The following is a 22,533-nucleotide window of genomic DNA, read 5'->3' on the forward strand; positions in this document are numbered from 1 at the left end:
CATCAAGTTCTTTCATAATTGCTTTAGTTGTCTCAGTTGCACAAGCATTAATAATATCCTTCTGAATTGAAGGAGCTGTCATTTGACAATTACCGGGTGCATTATCTAAAAACAACTTTAGCAACATCTTCTTTTTCTGAGGCAAGAAATTTCAGAAGTTCAACAAAGTTACCTCTATTAGAAGAAGTTTCATTTTCCTTATGTCCACGAGCAGGCAAACCTTGAAGTAAAAGCCACTTCAAACATTTAATAGAAGCTTGTAATCGCTCTCGATATTTAATCTTGTTCTCCTCTGATTGGTCAGCAAAGAGAGATGGAAGGTTAGCCTTTTGATTTTCAAAATCTTTTAGAGATCTCACAACCTTATTATGAGCACTCATATGCCCTCCAATATGTTTTTCGTATGCATCTGTTTTGTTCCAAGCTCTGAATCCCTCATTAATAAATGCATCTCCACCAGGTGCGTTTGCTTCCTTGAACAAATAGCAAGGAAAACAAAAAGCTGCATCCTTTTCTACACTATACTCAAGCCATGATTTATACGTCTCAAACCATTTTTTGTTAGATCGACGATTTTTTTGCCCAAAAGGTCTTAAAGGGAACTCATGATTTTTAGGCTGACAAAGTTTTCTTGCGACATAAACCCTCCGAACGTTATCTTGGTCATCTGGAGGAAAATCACCAATTCTTTTTCTTTTCCCCGGATCTTGAGGAAGATTGGTAGCATCTACTTCAGTCAATCTTTGTTGTTCGTTTGGGGCTTGAGTCTCATGATTTTGTGGATCATTATTAGTTTCTTGAGTCGATGGGTTATTAATTGATGGAGAAAGATTTGCTTGAGATCGATTGGAATTTGGCGTAGAGGGATTTCCAGAGTTCGTGTTATTTCTTTTCGGAAAGAAACTAGTAATATCTCTTTGATCTTTTCTCTTCATTCTGAAATTTATTTTATAACTTAAATAAGATTATAATTTATCAACAACCTTTAATAACAACGAGACAATAATGTAAAATCAAAATCATACAATTAAATCAATATAGTTCATATATATTTACTATTTAACAATTATCAATGATTATAATTTGAAATTTCTACCTATTTAGTTAATTGATTTTGTAACATTGAATATTTGATATATATTTTGCAAAAAAAGCAATCACACATTGATATTCATATAAAAAAATTAAACAATTTCGTGTAATTCAATCAAGAAAGCAAGTAATAGAATTTAAAACAAAAGCCAAAATAAGTAATACTTGTGGAAATTCGAAAAAAAAGGAAAAGAGTAAGACATACTTGTGAAATTGGCCTAAAAGGGATTAAGAAAATCGTGTGTTGTGACTTGTGGGGCACCGGGCACGGTTCACAAAGCACGATTCACGATTCACGAAGCAGGTTAATTCAATTGACAACTTGTACCGTGGGGCCGGGCAGTACAGAGTTCAGCGAGCAGCAGCCAGCAGAGTAGACACGCGTCACGACTCACGCGTCTCGCCACTCGTCAACACGTCAGCGTCAGTCGTCAGAGACTCAGAGTTGTCTTTTGTCTATTGGACTATTGGAGTTGGACCGTCAGAAACTCAGAATTTATAGGTTTACTTTTTCAGAGTAGGTTAAAATAATATTTTGAAGGAAGAGGGATTTATGAAACCGAGTAGAATTGTAAAAATACACGCTGACAGAGGCACAGAGCCGTTTTTTTTTACGGTTTTTTTTTTAACTTTTTTTTTTGACTATTTTTTTAAAAAATAATGGTGGGGAACGTGCCACCCAGGACCCCAAGTGGGTCCGCCCCTGAGCACATGAACATGGGGTGAATTATAATGAAGAAATTTACCCGAGCTATGGATCCTAAATAAGATCCAACCTTGCAATTTTTAAACTAGAAGATCGAACCACCACATATTTAATGTTAGAACCTCCTTTCATCGTACTCAATATAATAATCGAACCCCTACAGTAGCATAGTTGGACTTGGATAACCTAAACTAAAGCTAAAACAGAGAACATACACGAAACAATCAAAATGAATAACCACACCCGACTTATAAACTCACGCTTGCAACAACACCATATGATCTTCAACAAACTGCACGTAGCCTTCACGTACCTAACGAGTGCTTCCTTAGCAAACTAACCAAACTAACGACAACAAACTAGCAGGGAATGGGGAAGAGGGAACACTAAAGTAAACTCAATCCTAAAATGGGGAACGTGGAATGGGAGACTAAGAATGAACCACCTTGAAACTAGAGTAGGGGAGCGGGGAAGGGGAACCTAGAATCTAAACACCTCAAGAACAGGGGGAACGAGGAGGGGAAACACTAGGTGACTAGGTGCCAAGGAAGCGGGGGAGGGAGAGGGAGGGGAGGTGAAAAACAAACGAGTGACAAATAGGAAGGGAGAACGATATAGGGGGTATGGGAAGGGGCCAATGAACTAAGGATGTGTGAGGGGGGACAACAGGGGTGAGGGATTGAGGTCGACGAACAGCAGCGTGACGGCGGGCTCGACGAACTTGCGGTGGAAGGAATGACCCTGAACTACCAACAATCTGAAACGGAAGAAGGGGACAGACTCCAAGTGAAGAAACTGGGCGGAGCTTGGAGAAACAACGAGCCAGGAGGGGAAGCTAGGGAGAAGGGAAGACTCCCGAATCCGACTAAACAAGAGGGGGATGGGGGGAAGGGAGACGCCCAACCACAGATGAAAGGGAAAGAGAGACGCTCGACTGCTAACTACTAGGGGAATGGGGTAGGGGAAACAAAGGAAGGGGCTAGCGACTACTAGCTAATTAATGGACATGGACAGGCTCGTTGGCAACCGGTAGAGTAATGCGCCCTTAGGCGACCACCGACGAGCCTGCTTGGGCGACGACTTGTAGGTTTTTTGTTTTTAGGGTTTGGGTATTTTGAGAAAACTAAGGGCAAAGAAGTGGATCTTGATTCTAAGATAAATAGACACAGTAGAAGTGATGGGACGAGCACTAGGTAATTAGCCTCAAAGGGCAAGCCCTCTTGGTTGTATGTCTTGTAACCATCCTGAAAAGCTTTAAGTTTCCAAAATCTTTAAATTATTACTACGATACACATTTTAAATAATGTCAAAATTGTCGATAGGTAAAGCCTTTGTAACGTGTGACCCTCTTGCAACCTAAGAAGCCACTCTTGATGAAAATAGAAGTCATCATCACATATATAAAGTAAATCACCATCATATAACAATTTTTTAAATATAGTATCTTTTAATGATATGGAGTGATTAACAAACTAAGTCACGTCAGAACTAATGAATTTATTACCTGACATTCATCATGTATAAGTTTTTATTAATTACTTCTATTCATATCATAATATTTGCTCTATGTCTTGGTGGTGATATTTTTGTTAGAGATGTGTATGAATATAATAGTGAATAACCGTATTAATAATCTTACAAGTACGTTTTATATATGCTTTTCTATAAGTTATTTACCGATCCACTAAGAATAACGAGTGTCACGATAATACTTATGAGATATGAAGAAGAAATCATTAAATCTTGCTTGTTAATAAGAAACAATCCCAACAAAAGTTTGAATTTTGATTTTGTTTAGAGAAAACACAAGAGAATTTCATTCTCTAAGAAAGTAACATGGGAATGATTTCTCACACTTACAATACATATGACACATACATAGTATAGGATATAGTTAGAGGATTTGTCCAAAATAAGGTGTCGCTTCACACCAAAAGACACCTTCAAAACACGCGACCATCACGTCCAAGTATAATAAACATCATATATAAGACTTTAATTTGCATCAAAAAAAAATATATTATACTCTAATCATTCCAATATATCCTCTAAATTCATATTATACTTATACTCCACCACAACAAGTATAATGAACATCATATATATAACCTACAAACACAATTAAATATAAATGTTCGAACAATTTTTAGGATCGAATCTATTCACCTTATTTTCAACCCTTATAAGAAAAAATATAATTTAAGGTACGAAAAAATCCATCCTATAATTAAACCAAAGGGTGTGCGGCATGTTCGACACAAGTTTTTGATGTAGCTTTTAGTGTTTTGACTGAGTCAAAATACTAATTAAGATAAATAGTAGTGTTTGGTTAAGTAGCCGTACGTATAAGTAGTTTTTAGTGGTATAAATAATGTTTGTCAAAAAACCTATAATTGTAGCTTTTGGGTAACTTTTAGTAGTGTATAAATTATACATTAAAGTTTCAATCAAGTTTTTAACTAGTTATTTGTAAACAACTACTTTGCATTGGCAGCTTCTTTTATCAAACATCAATATCTCATACAACTATTTGGACAACTAACAGCTACACACCAACCACTAACTGCTAATAGCTACTCTCACAGCTAAAAACTACTACCACAACTACAGTTGCCGAACACGTCCTCTAACAAATACATTAAATTAATGTTAGATAATTGAATATCATCGCATATTTTAGGCAGAATTTCTGGCTCCAGCGAACTGATTTCATCAAGCCACAGTGTATTTGATTATAGAAATTAATATTTTACTTTTTTAGCGGATACATTAGTTTAATGGTTAGATAATTGAATATCAAACCCCATGTGCATGTAAGCATAACTCCACCAAATTAAGATATCACTAACGTGAACATCTATCAGTGAAGCAGTCGTATAGTATCACGCCAAGTATACATCAAAAACAGCAAATATACAATAAACAATCATTGTCACCCAGAAAACCTTGCACCGAGGGACCCGAAGGCCGATTGCAATCTGTATTAAAAATTATCATTAGAAAAGGTGCATCCAAGTATATACATTACCAACGAGAATCATGCAACTCCTCAAGCTTTTAGGCCATGAGTGCTCATATATAATTTTCCAATATATTAACCGGCATTGCTATCGACGCAGCAAATCCACATAGAGCTATTAAAACATCACCCAATATATGCTGACCTAAACATTCAATGATCTACAATCAACTTATATCTGAAATTGAGGTGAAACAGGTCATCCATAACTCAACTTGTACCCGACTCTATAATAGTTGATAACCGATTTTAAGCCAATATACTATAATTTGAACCTGTACCAACACCTGACCAAAAAGAATGAGAATTGAACTGGTCCGATATGACAGTGATCTAAACCCGCTCTGACACTTGACTTGATCAGGACCTAAAATCGACCATAACATGGCCCAATCTGATATTAATCTGACCTATTTATGACCCATTATTTGATGATAACCTGACCAGTTGAAACTTATAACTTGATTACCTACATGTTTGACCCATTACTTGATTTTGTCTTATGTTCGAGTATTGATTGTCCACTTACTTAATTGGTGCAAAAGAGAAGAACATCCCTAATTTTTCTCAACATATTTAATGAACCAAAACCAATCATGGCACAACCTGATGCCAAAACAACTCGATAATCAGGCGACCCGAAATTGGCATGAACCTTACATTACCTTAAACCTATCATGACTCGACACGATAACTTCCCGATCCAAACATGACATGAACCCGAAATCACCTGCTACAAACTTGCTTTAAACCCGATCTAACACCACATGCTCACAAAAGCTAACATGTTTCGACATTGACTTGACTGAACCTGAAAGGATAAATAAATCAAGTCATAACTAATCCGAATTCTGAAGCACCTAACCTGCACCTGACCTAATGAGCATGATGACCTCCCATAAATCGACGAACATAAACTAAAACCTGAGATGATCCAACTTGAAGCCGACTCGAGTAACTAAATGGCCACATGACACTCTCCAATATATGTGTCACGTGGCACTCTTCTCAAGCTACTAATACACATGTTTATAATTTTAAAAATATTAACAACGTATAGCTAATAGGAATCAAACACATGACTTTTGAAATCAAATGTGAGAGTTCAATCACCAATCTACTACAATTTCAATGTTTAATGTTTCAAAATAAAACATAATAGCTTATAGTGATATGTAAGTATGCAACTATAAAGACATTGACAAACTAAATGATCTCTAATACTTTTATTAAGGTAATAACATTCTCATATTCTAATTCCATTTGAAATTGTTAATTTTATCCCCAATTCTTTAGAATTTTTTTTTAACAGATTATCATGCCTTAACATGCATAATTCAATTGCAAGCTAGACTAAAAATTACGAAAAGCTAATTGTAATTGACTCGGGGCATCTCCCGGGCTAAAATACTTGTTCAGTTAGTAGAAACCGCAACAATACGTTATTTTTCATGCTTTTTTTTTCTTCACACAAAGGCTATTGCTGCGTATAGCTAAAATCGGAGCAATTGAATAGCAGCAATAGGGTATTTTTCTACTTGTGTAATGTACCGAGACCAATTATGGAAGAACCTGATGCCAAAACAGCTCGATTATCAGGCGACTGGAGATTGACATGAACCTTGCAGTACCTCAAACTCGTCATGAACCGACCTGATAACTTTCCGACCCACACATGACATGAACTCGAAATCACCAGCTACAAAGTTGTTTTAAACCTAATCTGACACCACATGTTCACAAAAGCTGACCTGTTTTGAGATTGACTTGACTAAACCTGAAAGGACAAATAAATCGAGTCTGACCTATCTGGATTCCAAAGCACCCTACATGCACCTGATCTAACGAGCATGATGACCTCTCATTACCCGATCGAACGTAACATAAACTCAAACCTGAGATGAGCCAACCTAAAACGGCTTAAGTAACTGAATTGCCAAATGGCCCTCTCTAAGATATGTGTCACGTGACACTCTTCTCAAGCTATTAATACACATGTTTATAATTTTCTTTAAAAATATTAACAATGTGTAGCTACTAGGAATGAAACACATAACCTTTAAAATAAAATATAAGAGTTTAGCCACCAATCCACTACATTTTCAATGTTTACTGTTTCGAAATAATTGAACATAATAGAGTATTATAGTAATATGTAAGTATGCAACTATAAAGACATTGACAAGATTTTTGATGTCTAATAGTACTTTTATTAAGGTAATAACACTCTCTTATCATAATTACAATGAAATTGTTAATTTTATCCCCAATTCCGAAGAAATTTTTGTGATGATTTATCATGCCATAACATACATTTTCCAATTGTGCACTAGACAGAAAATTACGAAAAGTTAATAAAATAAATTATAAAACATGAATAATAATATATCTAATAGTTGTAACTAACCGAGACATCTCCCGGGCCAAAATATTTGTTTAGTTAGTAAATGGGGTGTTCATAAATGTTCTACGTTTTATGATGTAGGAGTAGTTTTTAATGAGTTAAGAATACAACCAGAACCCGAATTTTTGGGTTTTTTTAACGTTGAGGATTTACAACTTTATTTTTCACTATTTGAAAGCTCATTTTATTTTCTAGTGAAATATGACTACTGCTAAGTTAAAAAGAGCGGGTCCCTTGAGTTGAGAAATTCCTTTAAAAATAAAAATTGAATAAATTATTCTTAAAAAAAATATTCATCTTCCTCATCCATTCAATCATCCTCATAAACATCCACCATAAAACCCGTTACAACCACCCTCCAAAATCATTGTGTAAACCATTAACCACTCCTGAAATCACCCAAATAACCACGAGAACCACCCATACCACCCCAATAACAACCCTAGACAACCATAAAACCACTCTACTACCCAAAACAACCCAACCCTAAAACGATCCAAATCCAACTCAAGAAAGTTACCACACCCACACCAAAATAGTCATTAACACTAGAAAAGTTATCCTATTTAAGTTGAAATTCTATCGATTCAAATTGAAATCCACCGTAAATTGCCCATTAAAATCACCACCAACTAACACAACTAGATCCACTAAGAGACGAAATAGTCAAGAACGTTGACGATGGTGAAGTAAAGTGACAGCAGTGGTGTAAATAGAATGGTAATTTGTATCACTATAAACTTAAAGTAAGTGAAGACGTTGCATTGATTGTTTGATGAAAGAGTGGTGATGATGGGTATTATTGGTGATGGAAGCCCAAAAGGGTTTTGAGTACTTACTAATTAAGGGAAGAAGTATTAAAATAATTATATAAATAAATAATTATACATTTTTTTTCGAATTTAAGTGATTGAATTGGAAACTGATTGCCTTGGGCTTGTTAGCCTCCTCCAAAGCAATTCAAGGGAGATCTCTACTAGCCAGAGCTTTGTGAATGATATTCTAGATTATGTTAGTTGTTTTGATGCTTGTAGCTTTCTTTTTGCTAGACGTTCTTGTAATAAATTGGCACACTCCATGGCCAAAAGCCCAAAACTTCTCTCTTTTGAGGAAGTGTCTGTTTGGCTCCAGGAATGCCCTCCAAATATCTTGTCTTGTGTCCTTGAGGACAAAGCTTTGATGGTATAAACTCTCTAAGATATTTCTGGTAAAAAAAAAGAGAGAGAGAAAAGGGTAAAGCAAAACCTTTGAAGAAAAGCTCTCCATGTGGGAGAATATCTAGCGAGAAAGTAGAGCAACAGTCGTGGTGAATTAAAGAGAGAGAATCATTGAATAAGGATTCAAATGTAATTAGATATTTGTATATCGATTCAACCAGATTATTGGAGAATTGGGCAAAAACCAATAGAACAAACACAAAGAGGAAAACAATAGGAACTTCACAAATTATTAGAATAAATAGACTAATTTTAACATAAAGTTAGACGAACTCAAGACTGAATTTTTTTTAAGAAGTCCATTCTATTTCACTCTAAAACAACACTATCCTAATCATCAAACTACAACAGATAATTTCAAAAAAGTAACTCAGTAGTTTTACCGAATGGATTAAACTAATCACTAAATGGATTAAACTAGTCACTGAATGGATTAAAGAATGTCAATAGTGAATAGATTAAATTGATCACGAAATAGATTAACCTGATCCCTAAATAGATTAAACTAGTCATTTTAAAAAAAAAAATAGCATATTCTCCTTTTAATATTGGACATGGACCGTGCCTAATTTAAGTTAAAATTAGGCGGTCTCCTACAAGACCAACTGTAGGAACTTAAGGCAGTCAAAATCTGCCAATGTGAGTCAAGGGAATTGTTCTTCACTGGAAAACTTGAAACTTAGCTCAGTCAAGCCACCAACCGATTTTCAATTTATAGTATCTTTCTTTCAAACAAGAACAATATCAAAACCAATTATGAATAAATGAACAAACTAAACAAAGTAAAAAAAACAACATGATATTCGTATCTAACCAACCACAAACCAATGACATGAGAAAGAATCATGGGTCTGGCTAGATTAGGAAACCCCTCCTCCATAAGCTTTGCATTCAACACTTCTGCTTCCTCTCTTGCATCATATTTTGTTAGTTGCAACCACTTAGTTCGATAAATTCCTCATCTTTGCCACTTCATAGCTCCTGCAAATCACTGAGCATTGACACAATTTAGATCCACCTATAAGATAAGATTATAACTATAACCTTCTTAAGCATATTCACACAAGTTAGATCCATGTATAAGATAAGTTTATATTCGTATCTTTGCCCCTATAAATGCTTAGCACGATTTATTGATCTGGATTCAGTTATAAAAATATTCACCCATTTGCGGATATGGTAATATCTCATCGGATAACAGCTCCAATTGTACCTCTTAGACAATTTGATCAGAAAGAGAGATTAGGAAGCTAAGCTAAGTAATTAGTAAGATAAGCGAACCCATATAATTAGACAAATATGACTTGGAAATATTCAGTAAGGTGAATACCCTCCTATATTAATATACCCTATTGACATAAGAAAGACCCTCCTACTGCTTGCTCCCTCCATCCTCTTGCTCTCTCCTTCCCTCCCCTTGTAACTCCCAATATTCCTTTGTCCTTTTTTCACTCATCATTTATAGTTTTGCGAATTTCAGAAAGTTTTTCCCTTCTTATTTGTGTTGATTTTCTTTTATAGCTACACTGAAAATTATTTATAGCCACACTCAACACTACACTGAACTCAACTTAAAAAAAATCTAAAGTAGAGAGAAGCAGAACATTTATACCCTAGCTTCCTTCATGAAATCAGAACCCGTAACTCTCTTCCGAAAGTCAATCACATGTATCAAAGCAAACATAACATGATTCAATTTTATTCACTCACCCTTATTTGCAGGGCCAAGGGGGTGACAGTTGTAGGTGAACAACAAAAATGCACCTCTGCCAATCATCAATTGTTGCTCAAGATACTGCCTAGACAACTCACAGCCCTCAAATTGTGCTTCAAGTCGCACGGAAGACCAACCACAAGTATGGCATGCCCAAACGTCCTCAATATTTTCCACACGAACCTTTGAAGAGATCCAAGACACAATCAATGGTTACTTTGACTACTCTCTTTAAAAATTGATTTTAATTACTTCTTTGTTAAAAAAGTTGACAGCATCAGAGGTACCCTAATAGAATCAACTCAAATAATTAAGAAAATATCAGAAAAACATTCTCAAAGATACGCTTATCCTTTATAACTACCAAATTACGTCCATCAACTTTTTACTCTCAACTTGAACCCTTTTTTCCTATGCTCTCATCACGCCACGTGAAGAAAGTAAACAAGAGATGGAGAGAATCGCAGCTGGAACAAGCTTTAGGTGCATGGAACAAAGAATTTTAAATGACCTTAAGCGAATATGAGATTCATTCAACCCATCTCTATATTATATATAACTCCAAGACCTGTTACATAGTCAAGATCTTGCAAAGTTATGAATTATGATAGACATATACAAATATATATACTTTTATCACAATACGATGTTCTTAAAAAGTCATTGAGAAAACGAATTCTGTGACTTAATCTTTCCCAAATTTCATGAATATCTTCTCAAGTTGTTCTTAACAGTTATTGACTATGAGATGCAGTTGGATAAATATGAAAAAATGTTGACAGCATCGGAGGTTAAAAGAAAAGAAAGAGCAACCACATAGATTAATGGGAAGTTCAGACTGATGTGGAAGTACCTCAAGGTATGAAAATCTTCCAACAATGTGAGCAATTCTCACATGTTAAGCAACCAGAACCAGATGGAATATGGTTAATGTCTGACCTTGTTTGTTTCTCATTGCATCGGCACCATTCGTAAGAACACTTTTGTGTTGTCTGTAAGTCTGCTTTGCATGGCAACAGGTAAGGAGGTCCATCCTTCCTGTTAATGGGAAACAGAAACTAAAAATATTAGCATAGCTAGGAAATGGACAAATCGAAGTACAAACAACAAATTGATATTTACATTGACCGAAACATCCACATTACAAGAGTTAGTGGAGGACCCCACATTATACAATATGAAGAGAGACACTGAGGGGGCGTTTACTTTGGGGGAAACTGGAAAGGGAAAGGGAAAGGGAATAAAACCTCTTGATTCCCTTTTATGTTGTTTGTTTTGGGGGTTTGTTTTCCTTCCCTTTCCCCTCCTTACCCCGAATCCCTCTAACTTGATTACTCACACCCGCTCCACTTTCAAATAGGGGTAAGGGAAACCATTGACCACTTAAGTTTGACCACCCAAGTTTAACCCACCCCATATAGAACCACCCACCTCACCGCCCTAACCACCAACCGCACCACCAAAGCCACCACATCCCCCCAAAACCCACCTCCACGACCGGAAAACACACCCCATCGAAGGCTGCCACTACTCCCTAGCCACCGACACCACCCTCACACCACCCTAACCGCCACCCCAACCACCACCATATCCGCCGAAATCAGACACCCACCCGTCGGAACCACCACCTTGAAAACGAAACTACAATGGCTCCACCTTAGCCAATAAAACATCACATAAACCACCAGTACCTACTCAAAAATCCACCAACACCACTTCAAATTTCATCCCTAAAAATTCAAAAAAAAAAAAGGAAAATCAAGAGTAAGAATGCATGAATACCTTTTTTTTATGGCTTTAGATGGTCAAATTCAACCACAAAAAATCTAGATCTAGAGTTTTTATGGCCGAATTTGACCTTTAAAACCTCAAATTTCATATGTAATTGTGGTGAAGGAAAAGAAAGGAGGGGTGGTGGTACAAGGTGGTGTCGCGGTGGTCATGGACGGCCTTAAGGAGGCAGCGCCAGGCAGTGAGGGGAAGGGTGGTGGCCGGCGGAACTTGAGAAAGAGAAGAAGGAAGAGGATATATGGTGGTGCAATGGTAAGAAGAGGAGATGGGATTTTCTACCCAAACAACAATTTTAGACAAAGGGTTTTCTATTCCTTTCTCCTTGTTTGTCTTTCTTAAACCCTTTTCCTTTTCCTTTCATAAACCAAACTCCCCCTGAGAGAGATAAAGTTAGTGGACGGAGTGAAAGGTAACAGGAGAATTATTTATGGACTCACCAAAATAATACATAAAACAATTTTTTAAGAACGGAGGGAGTATCACATTGGTTGTATAACTACTCTTTGGAGTAGTTTGGTTCACTATTTTTGGGTTTCAAGAAACGGAATCAGTTACCGATTCCTTTTCTTCTTGTTTGGTTCAACCTCTCATCAATCCATTACCATTACTTGATAGAAATGAATTCCCCCAATTTGTTACCTTCCCTCCCCTCAACTAACAAAATCCATTACTTGAAGTTAATGGTTACCCTTCATTTCCATTCCTTGGCTTGAACCAAACACTTAATAAAGGTAACAATTTTTGTTAGCATTTCCCTCCTCTATTTGTATCCATTCCCTTTCCATTCCATATCTTGAACCAAACGACCCTTTTGTGTGTGTAGTGGAGTTCTTGTGATCAACCAAATAAAAGCCTAGATTGTAAACTACAGTTACAGTGCATATGAATACAGATATAGTCTGCATGACTGCATCTAACAGGATGAATTTTAAGAACCAGATGGCTTAATGAATTTTTATGCTAATATAAAATATTTCTCACAGTTGATTATAGAGCCACATAATTTAAGGATGAGAAAAGGATAACCACCCCCTAATTCCACCAGCCAATTTCTCGTAGTGCAAACAAAATGTTAGCTGAAATTGGCAATACACTAATTTGTGCAACAAAATCACCTAATAATCAGATACATGTGTTCTTTACCCAGCACAAACCCACCACACATTGAGAAAATAATATAGTCTAAGTGATGAGATTTTAATATTGCATCATTCTTGATCTCAAATGGTTTCCGCATTATACCACCTCTCGGTATGTGCTACCCTCTAAGGAAATTGATGTACTATTATACACATCAAAACAAACTCTTAATTGAGTTTGAAACTAAACCAAATCTCACATAAACTCCAACTATCAATTCCTTCTAGTTGTCCCTATTAACTCTTGCAATTCGGTATTTAACTTTTCCTTATCTTTCTACATCCATAAATGATTAATGATATTCACTTTATCCATGAATAGCAATTTTAGTTGCCCGTGCTACAGAATAACTAAACCAGGCTACAGCTAGCTCAATCAGAGCTGCAAACGATATTCACAAAACAAAGCAACCAACCATTTCATCCTAGGCTCTCATGTGCCTCTTTCGCTCTCTCCTCCTTCACATTCCCCACACCACTTATCCCTCCTATGACACTAACGGCCCGTTTGGTTAGTGGTACTAAATGGTAGTAATGGTATTTAACATAAATTTGTTTAGATAATTCCAACTTAATACCCATGGTAATGAAACTTGATGTCAAAACATGGATTTTTCTTTATAAATTGTCATTACCACTCAATACCGCCTTCCCAAGTGGTAATGGATGGTAATGAAATTTTAGGAAGAAAATACGTTTTTTGGGAATAAAGTAGCATTACCATAGATGCTGACATAAGAATGCCTTCACAAATTTACACTAGAAAACATTATCATTACTACCATTTAGTACCACTAACCAAACGAGCCATAAACCATCTTCTCTTACTCTTTCTCCCGTCTCTTCTCTATATTTAGCGAAACATCTCTCTAATAAAAAAAACCAAAGTAGCAAATAATCTCCCTCTATTAACCCTTATGTTCACATTCCCTTCCAAATACTCTTCTAAAGCTACAAACAATGTTTACAAAACAAATTTTGGATTAATAACCAAAATGTACTTCAGTTAACAAATTTAGAAGATTCTGGATTAGTGACAGTGATATTGATACTTGCAATATATGTAATGGCCGGTTGTTTGGATTACTGTTATATTGGGTAAAACATCTAATTACACAATGATCACATATGAACTTTTTATTTAGTCGAGATTTAGATTATTTTGATCCAATGGGAAAGCTAATTACTAAACTTGCAGTTTAACGGTTTAACCACATGAAACTACAACATATTAACACGCAAAAAGCAAATTATTAAAGGAAGTGTGCCTATTTGTATTGCTCAGTTAGTGAAAATACTTGCAAGTCGTTAGTACATCTTCTGATAGCAAGCAGGGGAAAAAAAATCAACTCAAAACTTGCTATAACCTATATACTACTCCATAACTCTATATCTCAATACAGGAAAAAACAAGGAAATAGAGAAGAAAAGGAGAGCAAAATTGACCACCAATCACTTACATTTTTATCCAAGTGTACCTGCAACCCACAATCAACAAAAGAAAAGTAATGGCCAATTTGCACCAGTTTCCTTCTTCCACTAATCTATACAAGATATTAATCTTCATAGATATCACAAAATAACAACACTTCACCTTCTGTAAATTGAGTTCGACAATCACAGACAAACAAAACTAAACCTAGAACCAAAGCTTGGGTAGAACATAAAACCTAGTCTAAGCAAAATCCAAATAAGGTACAATAGATCAAAGAGCAAAAATGAAGCTCGGCAAGAATTCAGGTTCTTCAAAAAGAGGAAAAAAGGATCCAAACTTGAAAAGTAGAGAAAAAGAGACAGTGAAGCTGCTAAGGAGAAAGAGGACAAGGATGAACACGATCTGAACAGAATCAGTGCGAACAATGCATCCAATAGATAATAAATTTACCGCTAGTTGGAAAAAAAAAAATTACCAGTAATGAGGGAAGAATTGACAGATCTAACAATGGAGCCTATAAATTCAGAAATAGTTTGCATCTTAGCCTGATTATCAACGCAAACAGCAATTAAAAACATATAATAAAATTGGATAACGATTTATAAACATAAACAACAGTGAAATATCAAAAGCAACAAAAACGACGAAAGCAATATGAGAAAATGAAGGAAAAACCCTAAATTTTGAATAAGAGAGAATGGCCAATATCTGGCAAAGAGCTTAAGGTGCGAAGTGAAGGAGGGAAACTGGAAAGTAGTGGTACTGTCGCACAAAAGCTGTTTTGTTTGAGTTGAGAAGAAAGGAGATAGTTCATCTGTTTGTTGTGCTCTCAAATGGCGTTTCGGAAAATGAGAGGACCCAAATATTGGTGAAGAGGATCTCAGAAGAGGATGCCAGAATACCTCAAAACAGAGATAAGACACACAAAAAAAAGAGGATCAGAGAAGAATCCGGAAAAGAGATGAAGTAAAACAAAAGGAGAAAAGGATAGAGGAGAAAAGGGCACAAAAATAAGCAATATGATGATGAACAGTATTCTTATTTCTTCATGCTTAACACACTCATTTCACAATTCAAAAGCATTTCATCCCACTTCTTGCATAATCAAATGTATCAGTATACTCATGGAATTGCATCAGTGATGCATAATAATCTACGTTTAAATCTCAACACACTGAGAATTTAGGTAACCATGTTCCAAAATTCAGACAAAGAAAATAGAAAATTGGCCAGCACAGATACCTATTGAGTTGTATCCACTGCGAACCTGGCGTCGAAGGGAGCAGAAGTGTTGGGATGTGACAATCCACCGCTGTTTCCAGAACCCTGCTGCAGTTCAATCACAAGCCATCTCCTGCTTTACTCATTTGTTTTAGCCTTACAGCACTAATGAGCAGAAAGAAGATAGTTCATCTGTTTGTTGCGCAGTTGCGCTCTCATATGGCGTTTTGAAAAATTAGAGGACCCAAATGTTGGTGAAGAGGATCTCAGAAGAGGATGCCTAGAATACCTCAAACCAGAGATAAGACTGAAAAAGAAGAGGATCAGAGAAAAATCCGGAAAAGAGATTGAGGAAGTAAAACAAAGGAGAAAAGGATAGAGGCGAAAACGGAAGAAAATTAAGCAATATGATGATGAACAGTAGTCTTATTTCTTCTGTTCTTCATACTATACACACTCAGTTTACTATTCATGAGATTTCATCCCACTTCTTGCTTTCAATAGGTTTAAGATTTATATATAATCAAATGCTGCATCTAAAAAAAACAGAGGTAGTATAACAAATGTATGAGTATACTCATGGAATTGCATCAGGGATGCATAATAACCTACGTTGAAATCTCAACATACTGAGAATTAGGTAACTAAGTTCTGAAATTCAGACAAAGGAAATAGAAAATTGGCCAGCACAGATACCTATTGAGTTGTATCCTCTGTGAATCTGGCGTCGAAGGGAGCATAAGCATTGGGATGTGACGATCCACCACTGTTTCCAGAACCCTGCTGCACTTCAATCACAAGCCATCTCACTGCTTTACTCATTTGTTTTAGCCTTACAGCACTAATGGGTGGAAAACCAGCAACAGGCTGACCAGGCTTCCCTGTCACAGGGTCAGTGGCCTCATCCACCAAGCACCCTGATCCTATTCTCTGCTTAACAGACTCTACAAACTCCTCAGCTTGATCACAAGCAACCTTGAATAGTTCCCAATGCTGTTTGAAATTTCTCCAGGGAAGCATCTGTAGCTGCTGTCTTCTGACTTCCAGATGCTTCATTTGCTTCACAGACCCCAGCAGCAGCAGCAGCAGCAGCAAGAAAATCTTGATATGCATTATTTAGGGCATCTACAATATTGTCCATTGGCACAATCTGGATACCCCAAAAAAAAAGATAATATAGGTACAAAATATAACACATGACACATATGACATCAAACATAAACATGAAGTATGACATGCCTGGTTACATTAATTGTAATATGGCTTCAAGGAAAAACATGCAATTTACCTTGTATGATCAACACTACTAGATATATACCCAAAGAAACTCGAGTTTCAGATATAAATCGTCAACTCAACTATATAATGAAAACATCAGCGTCTAAACGATGTTCATATATTGCAAGAAAAATGAACAGCAGAATGAGGATATATCAAGTGAACACCAAAATAAAACTGCCTCACAGGATCCATTGCAATACACAAGTGAGAACATGCGAAATGATCAAACATGTCTCTATCAAAGAAAACTGTAACAGATATACAGGGAGCTAAGCTATAAGGAGATGGAGAAAACTAGCACAAAAGGGCAACTTATATAACTAATTATAACTAGGAGGAGTCACAAGCCCCACTGCAGTAGACAAGTCAGAACAAGACAAAATATGAAGAATGATCAAACAGATGTCTCCTCCTAAAGAGTCAAGCTGTGACAAAAATCCAGGCTACATTATAGATGTCCGTTCCTTCTTGAGAACACACACAACTAGCACATCCACTTTCTAATCTTCCATCAATTGATATTAGTCTGATTTGCGTACTATATTTGAACTTGATAGCTACCCGGATCACGCCACTACAGCAGGGGAAAAGCTATTTATGGGCCTAAAAGGCCTCCCCGGCAATTTGCTAGCTGAATATTTGTGACAGAATTCTGAACAATTTTAAAAAATTCCAGCTAAGGGGTGGGAGGATTCGAACCTGTGAAGGATCGTTCACAGCACCACAATCTTAACCACTAGGCCAAGACATCATTGGTACCGTACCTGGCATCATTAAGTGTAACTGATATCCTTATATGGTGATTACTTCAGACAGACACTAATTTTAACTGACACAACCTATTTCATCAACTACTTTAAAATAATTTTTCCAAGAACCATATCACACCTTGGGATAATGTATAATTCCATGCTCCTCTATCATCAAACATATTTCCCCCTACGATATTTCTCAATATCAACATAACGTCACAATCTGACAAGAAAATGTTACTCCAATTCTTCATTCCACCTCAAGTATCAATGCAACATACTCATTAATCAGACGTTGCAACTGGGACATAAACATTATGGAACAAAATTATACAAACCTCTCATAAGATGGTTGGACACCTAGCGGTAACATTCAATAGCTAACAATTAGGAAAGGTAATTTAACACCGCATGAACTGCTTAGGAAGTAGAATCAATTGATAAAAATAAATAAATAAACCCTAAAAAAAAGAAATTACAAGGAAATACGGAAATTGGGATAAACAGAAAGACTCAAAAAGTATACCTAAATTAGGGTAAAAGTACCTCTATATAAGGTAACACCTCAAGTATCAATGTCATCTCTCATCCTCACTTTAACTCTTTCCCTCACTTCTCATCCAACCAATTTTCAACATTGTTGCCACCAGCATCATACACCACCACCTTCTATATAGTTTGAGGGTGAATTTCACCAACACAACCACCTATAAAACGCGGCGAGTTTACCGGATCTGAAGAACATGGCCCCAAAGAAGAAGGTGAAAGAAACCAGTGTCGTAGAGTCCTCAACTCAGGTAACTTTTGTGATTTCGCCGGAAAAAATGGTGCAAATTGCTTTCTAGCACGGAAACGAAAAAACAGTTCGTTTGAATCGTTTCCATGGAAACGAACTGTTTTTCGTTTCCTCCGTGGAATAAACATTTTGGAAGGAAAAGAAAGGAAGTGGAAGGAAATTTATTACTTTCCAATGTTTGTTTCATTAAGGGGCCGTTTGGTTTACAGAGGGGAAAGGGTAAGGGTTTAAGAAACAGAAATAAGGAGAATGGAAAGGCAAACCCTTAGATTTAATATGTTGTTTGTTTAAGATATCTAAGGAAAACCCTTATATCACCACCTCTCCACCTCTCAACCTCCACCACGACCACCACACTTTTACTTCAAAAAAAATCTATTTGCTGCCACCCCCGCCCCTTCTTTCGGCGCCGCCTCCCCCACCACCACCCTCTCCTTTCAGTGGCGCCTCCCTCACCGCCTTCTTCTTCTTTTGGCGTTGCTTCTCCTTCCCCTTCTCCTTCCTTCGGCGTCGTTGCCCCACACCTTCCTTTTTCGCTGTTGATTTTGGTTTAGGGTATTAGGTGGGTTTTCGAGGGTATGGGTTTTTGGGTTTGGTAGTAGTAGCAGTGGGTTTTCGGGAATGGGGGTGGGGTTTTGGGTGCGGTGGTGGTGTTTTCCGGAATCGGGGTGGGTTTTCGGGTGAGGTGGTGGGGTTTTCGGGAATGGGGGTGGGTTTTCGGGTGCGGTGGTGGTGTTTCGAGAACGGGGTGGTTTTTGGGTTTGGGGTGGTGTTCGGGTGGTTGGCGTGGGGCTGGTGTCGGCGGTGGGCGTGGTTTTGGTGGTGAGGGTGGCGACGAGAGGTGGTGTCGGTGGCTGGGGGTAGTGGGTTGGTGGATGGTGTGGTGGTTTAGTGGTTGGGGTGGTTGTTCTAGTGGTTGGGGTGGTGGTCAATCATTGGTCAAAGTGACCATGGAGTAGAGGAGGGAAAGGGTAAGTGAAACCTTGGGGGGTGTGGGTAATGGAAGTAGAGGAGTTTGGGGGAAAGGGAAGGGTAAAGGGAATGATTAAAATGTGCTAACAAACAACAAGTAAGGGAATCAACCTATTTGTTTCCCTTACCCTTTCCTAAAAACCCCAAACCAAACGCCCCCTAAAAGAAAATTAAGTGAAAGGAAATGAGAGGAATTGGAAGGAAAGACTTTTTAATAAAATTTCACTTTCCTTTCCTCCCAAAAGCAGGCGAATTCGGAAGGAAAGAGAAAATTTATACCAAACATGGAAAAGTAAGATTTTTTCCTTTCTCTTCCATTCTTTTCTTTTTTCTTCCCTTCCTTTCTCTTCCCCTTCTTTCCTTTACTAAAAATGAACCAAACACACTGTTAGGTTCCGTGCGTGGTGAGTATTTTTATTTTATTTTATTTTCAATTTTTAACTTTTTTTTTAGGGGTTTCAGTTTTTACTTTAATGAATGAAGAAACTTGATTGAATTTGAATTATAAGTGTTTAATAGCGAATAATTACGAATAATATTAGCATGTTAGTAGTGATATTTTTTTCTGATTTTTGTGATAATAATAGTGATAGAAAAAATATTAATATGTTAGTAATAATAATTTATTTTAATTTTATTGATAATAGTGAATGAAGCCGATGAATATTAGCATGTCTATAGTTATAAATTATTTTAAGTAGTTATTAGGCCCCGGCTATGCCTCGGGAAGAAAAAATTTCATTAATTAATATAATACTTCATCATAATAACACTAAATACAACTTAGCCTAGTGGTTAGAACTTTAGTATATGTACTTGAGGTCTCGGGATCAAACCCTATATTATGCAATTTCTTATTTTTTTTATTGTACATGGATTATATAAACTAAAACTCCCTAGGGAGAGCGCCACGTGGCACAGTTTCTTGTTTTCGCACGCTTTTTAATATATTTGTATAGATTTGTTTTAGCATATTATTATTATCATATTAATATTAGTGTATTAGTGATATAAAAATTAGCATATTAGTGATATAAGCAATGTTATTAGGTCGGGATCCTACTTTGGATCATAAGGGTTGGCAGAATCGAACCGTTGGGATCGAATCTAGAATCGTAAGATCCTACCATTTGGTAAAATAGAGATAATTATGCTAGAATATGTTGAGAACCTTATGTTAAAAATTTACACATATTAATAGTGACATATTGCATTAGCAAATAGTGATAGATTTTCAATATTATAAGATTGAAGTAACATGCAACCAATACCTAAGAAATATAATACTTCCTCCGTTCTTTTAGATGTTACACTTTTCAAATCACGGACTCCTAGGTAATTTTTGGAGAGGAGAGAGATAGAGAGAATGGGAAACAAAAGGGTCCCATGTGAACATGTGATAGGAGAGAGATAGAGAGAAGTTATTACCCAAAATAAAAGTGTAACATCTAATTCAAAACTTCCTAAAATAGAAACTGTAACATCTAAAAAAACGGAGGAAGTATGTGAAATTACTCTGTGATTTTTTTACGGTAAGATTGGATCGTAGAGTTGCAGAATCGTACAATCATATTAAGTTCCTACCATGTGATTTTGTGTGGTTAGGTAGGATCTAAAGATCGCTGAGATCCTTCCAGATTGTTGAATCATGGGATCGTTAGATCCGGATCAAAAACTTAACAACAATGAATATTAGCATGTTATGCTAATATTAGCGAATAATTTGTTTTACTTTGTAATTAGTTATTATTGCATGTTAATGGTGATAAATTATTTGATAATTAACGGTTAATCATTATGCAACAATTTAGTAATTAGTGTTGACTATAATGGATTAAAGAGTATTGATTTTTAATAGTTAAAAGTTTATTTATTGATTAGTTATAAAAACTAGTAATTACAAGAAAATAATGACGAACATGCCTAGATCTATATTAAATTGAATAGTTTAAATTGATTTCCAATAAAAAAATCACTAATTAACATAATTGATAATTAGGCTCGATGGGCTTTACGGAGCAAGAGTGTTGGTTTTGAGGGATCTGGGCCACGACACACTCGATCTCGTGGTGTGGATGCATTGCCTAGGAGGGCGAGGGAAGAACATCGGGTTGTGCCTATTCCTATTCCTGAAGATGTGCATTATAGTTTGGGTTGGGATTCCCAGGACGAGGATGAGTTAGATAATATGATGGACGTTGGAGGTTCGGGGGACCGGGCTGATATGGGTGACAGCACCTCACGTGCTACTATGAGAAAGGGTAGAGGAGAGAGGTTTGTTGGGGAATTGTCGAGTGCAGGGACTAGTCAACTCAAGAGCAGAGCTACTCATGATACTACATGGTTAGTTGAGGGCCCTATGTTGGGGGGTCCCCTTGATGGAGCGTGATTCCTAGTTTCCGCGGCCACATTTCCAGCTATATTTGGAATTCTAGGGAGTGTGATCGGGGACTTATTAGGTGTCACAATCGTTCGTGTGCGTTTCATACTCTCTCCAGAGATGGAAGGGCCAGTTCGATTCTCAGTTGCAGCGACGTACGTCTGCGTCCAGTATTGGTGATCTGCCGCATATTATGTTTACGCACCTCGACATGCCATTGATTTCGACTTTTGTAGAATGCTGGCAGCCCACACAAACACATTCCACTTGCCTTTCGGAGAGATGACAATCATGTTGCATGATGTTTGGCAGATTCTGCGAATTCCTATTGAGCGTCGCATAGTTAGTGGTAGTTTGTCATCTACTGAATTGTATGTTAGGTACGAGGAGCTCCTCCAGGTAGGGATAGCAGTGGGGCGGGTCAAGTAGGAGACCCGCCCCATCCCCGCCCAATTGGGGAGGGGATGGGTCTAGATTTGGCGGGGATGAGGCGGGGATGGGGATTAAAATTGTATCCGCAATAATGGTGGTGGAGCGGGGTGTGGATTTTATGTTATACCCACCCCATCCCCGCCCCGCCCCGCCCCACCCCACCCCCGCCCGCGCCACCCCCG

The 22,533-nt window shown here is 37.1% G+C and overlaps 1 protein-coding gene and 1 pseudogene across 1 annotated transcript; one reads left to right on the forward strand and one right to left on the reverse strand.

Annotated features, from left to right (window-relative positions):
* Positions 1-9,091: 9,091 nt before the first annotated feature.
* LOC104905103 (mediator of RNA polymerase II transcription subunit 32-like) lies at positions 9,092-18,711 on the reverse strand (annotated as a pseudogene).
* On the forward strand, positions 18,431-22,529 carry LOC130591978 (uncharacterized). The gene is made up of 2 exons (XM_057396001.1): positions 18,431-18,568; positions 21,539-22,529. Exons 1-2 carry the CDS (start codon positions 18,515-18,517, stop codon positions 21,926-21,928), a joined length of 444 nt encoding a protein of 147 aa, XP_057251984.1. The 5' UTR covers positions 18,431-18,514; the 3' UTR covers positions 21,929-22,529.
* Positions 22,530-22,533: the final 4 nt, after the last annotated feature.

Source organism: Beta vulgaris, chromosome 1 (assembly GCF_026745355.1).
Source record: "Beta vulgaris subsp. vulgaris cultivar EL10 chromosome 1, EL10.2, whole genome shotgun sequence".
Lineage (NCBI taxonomy): Eukaryota > Viridiplantae > Streptophyta > Magnoliopsida > Caryophyllales > Amaranthaceae > Beta > Beta vulgaris.

Coding starts and splice junctions, on each gene's coding strand:
- LOC130591978 (XM_057396001.1), top strand. CDS start 18,515: ATGGCCCCAAAGAAGAAGGTGAAAGAAACCAGTGTCGTAGAGTCCTCA. Junction 18,569..21,538: donor TCGTAGAGTCCTCAACTCAG/GTAACTTTTGTG, acceptor ATTGATAATTAG/GCTCGATGGGCTTTACGGAG.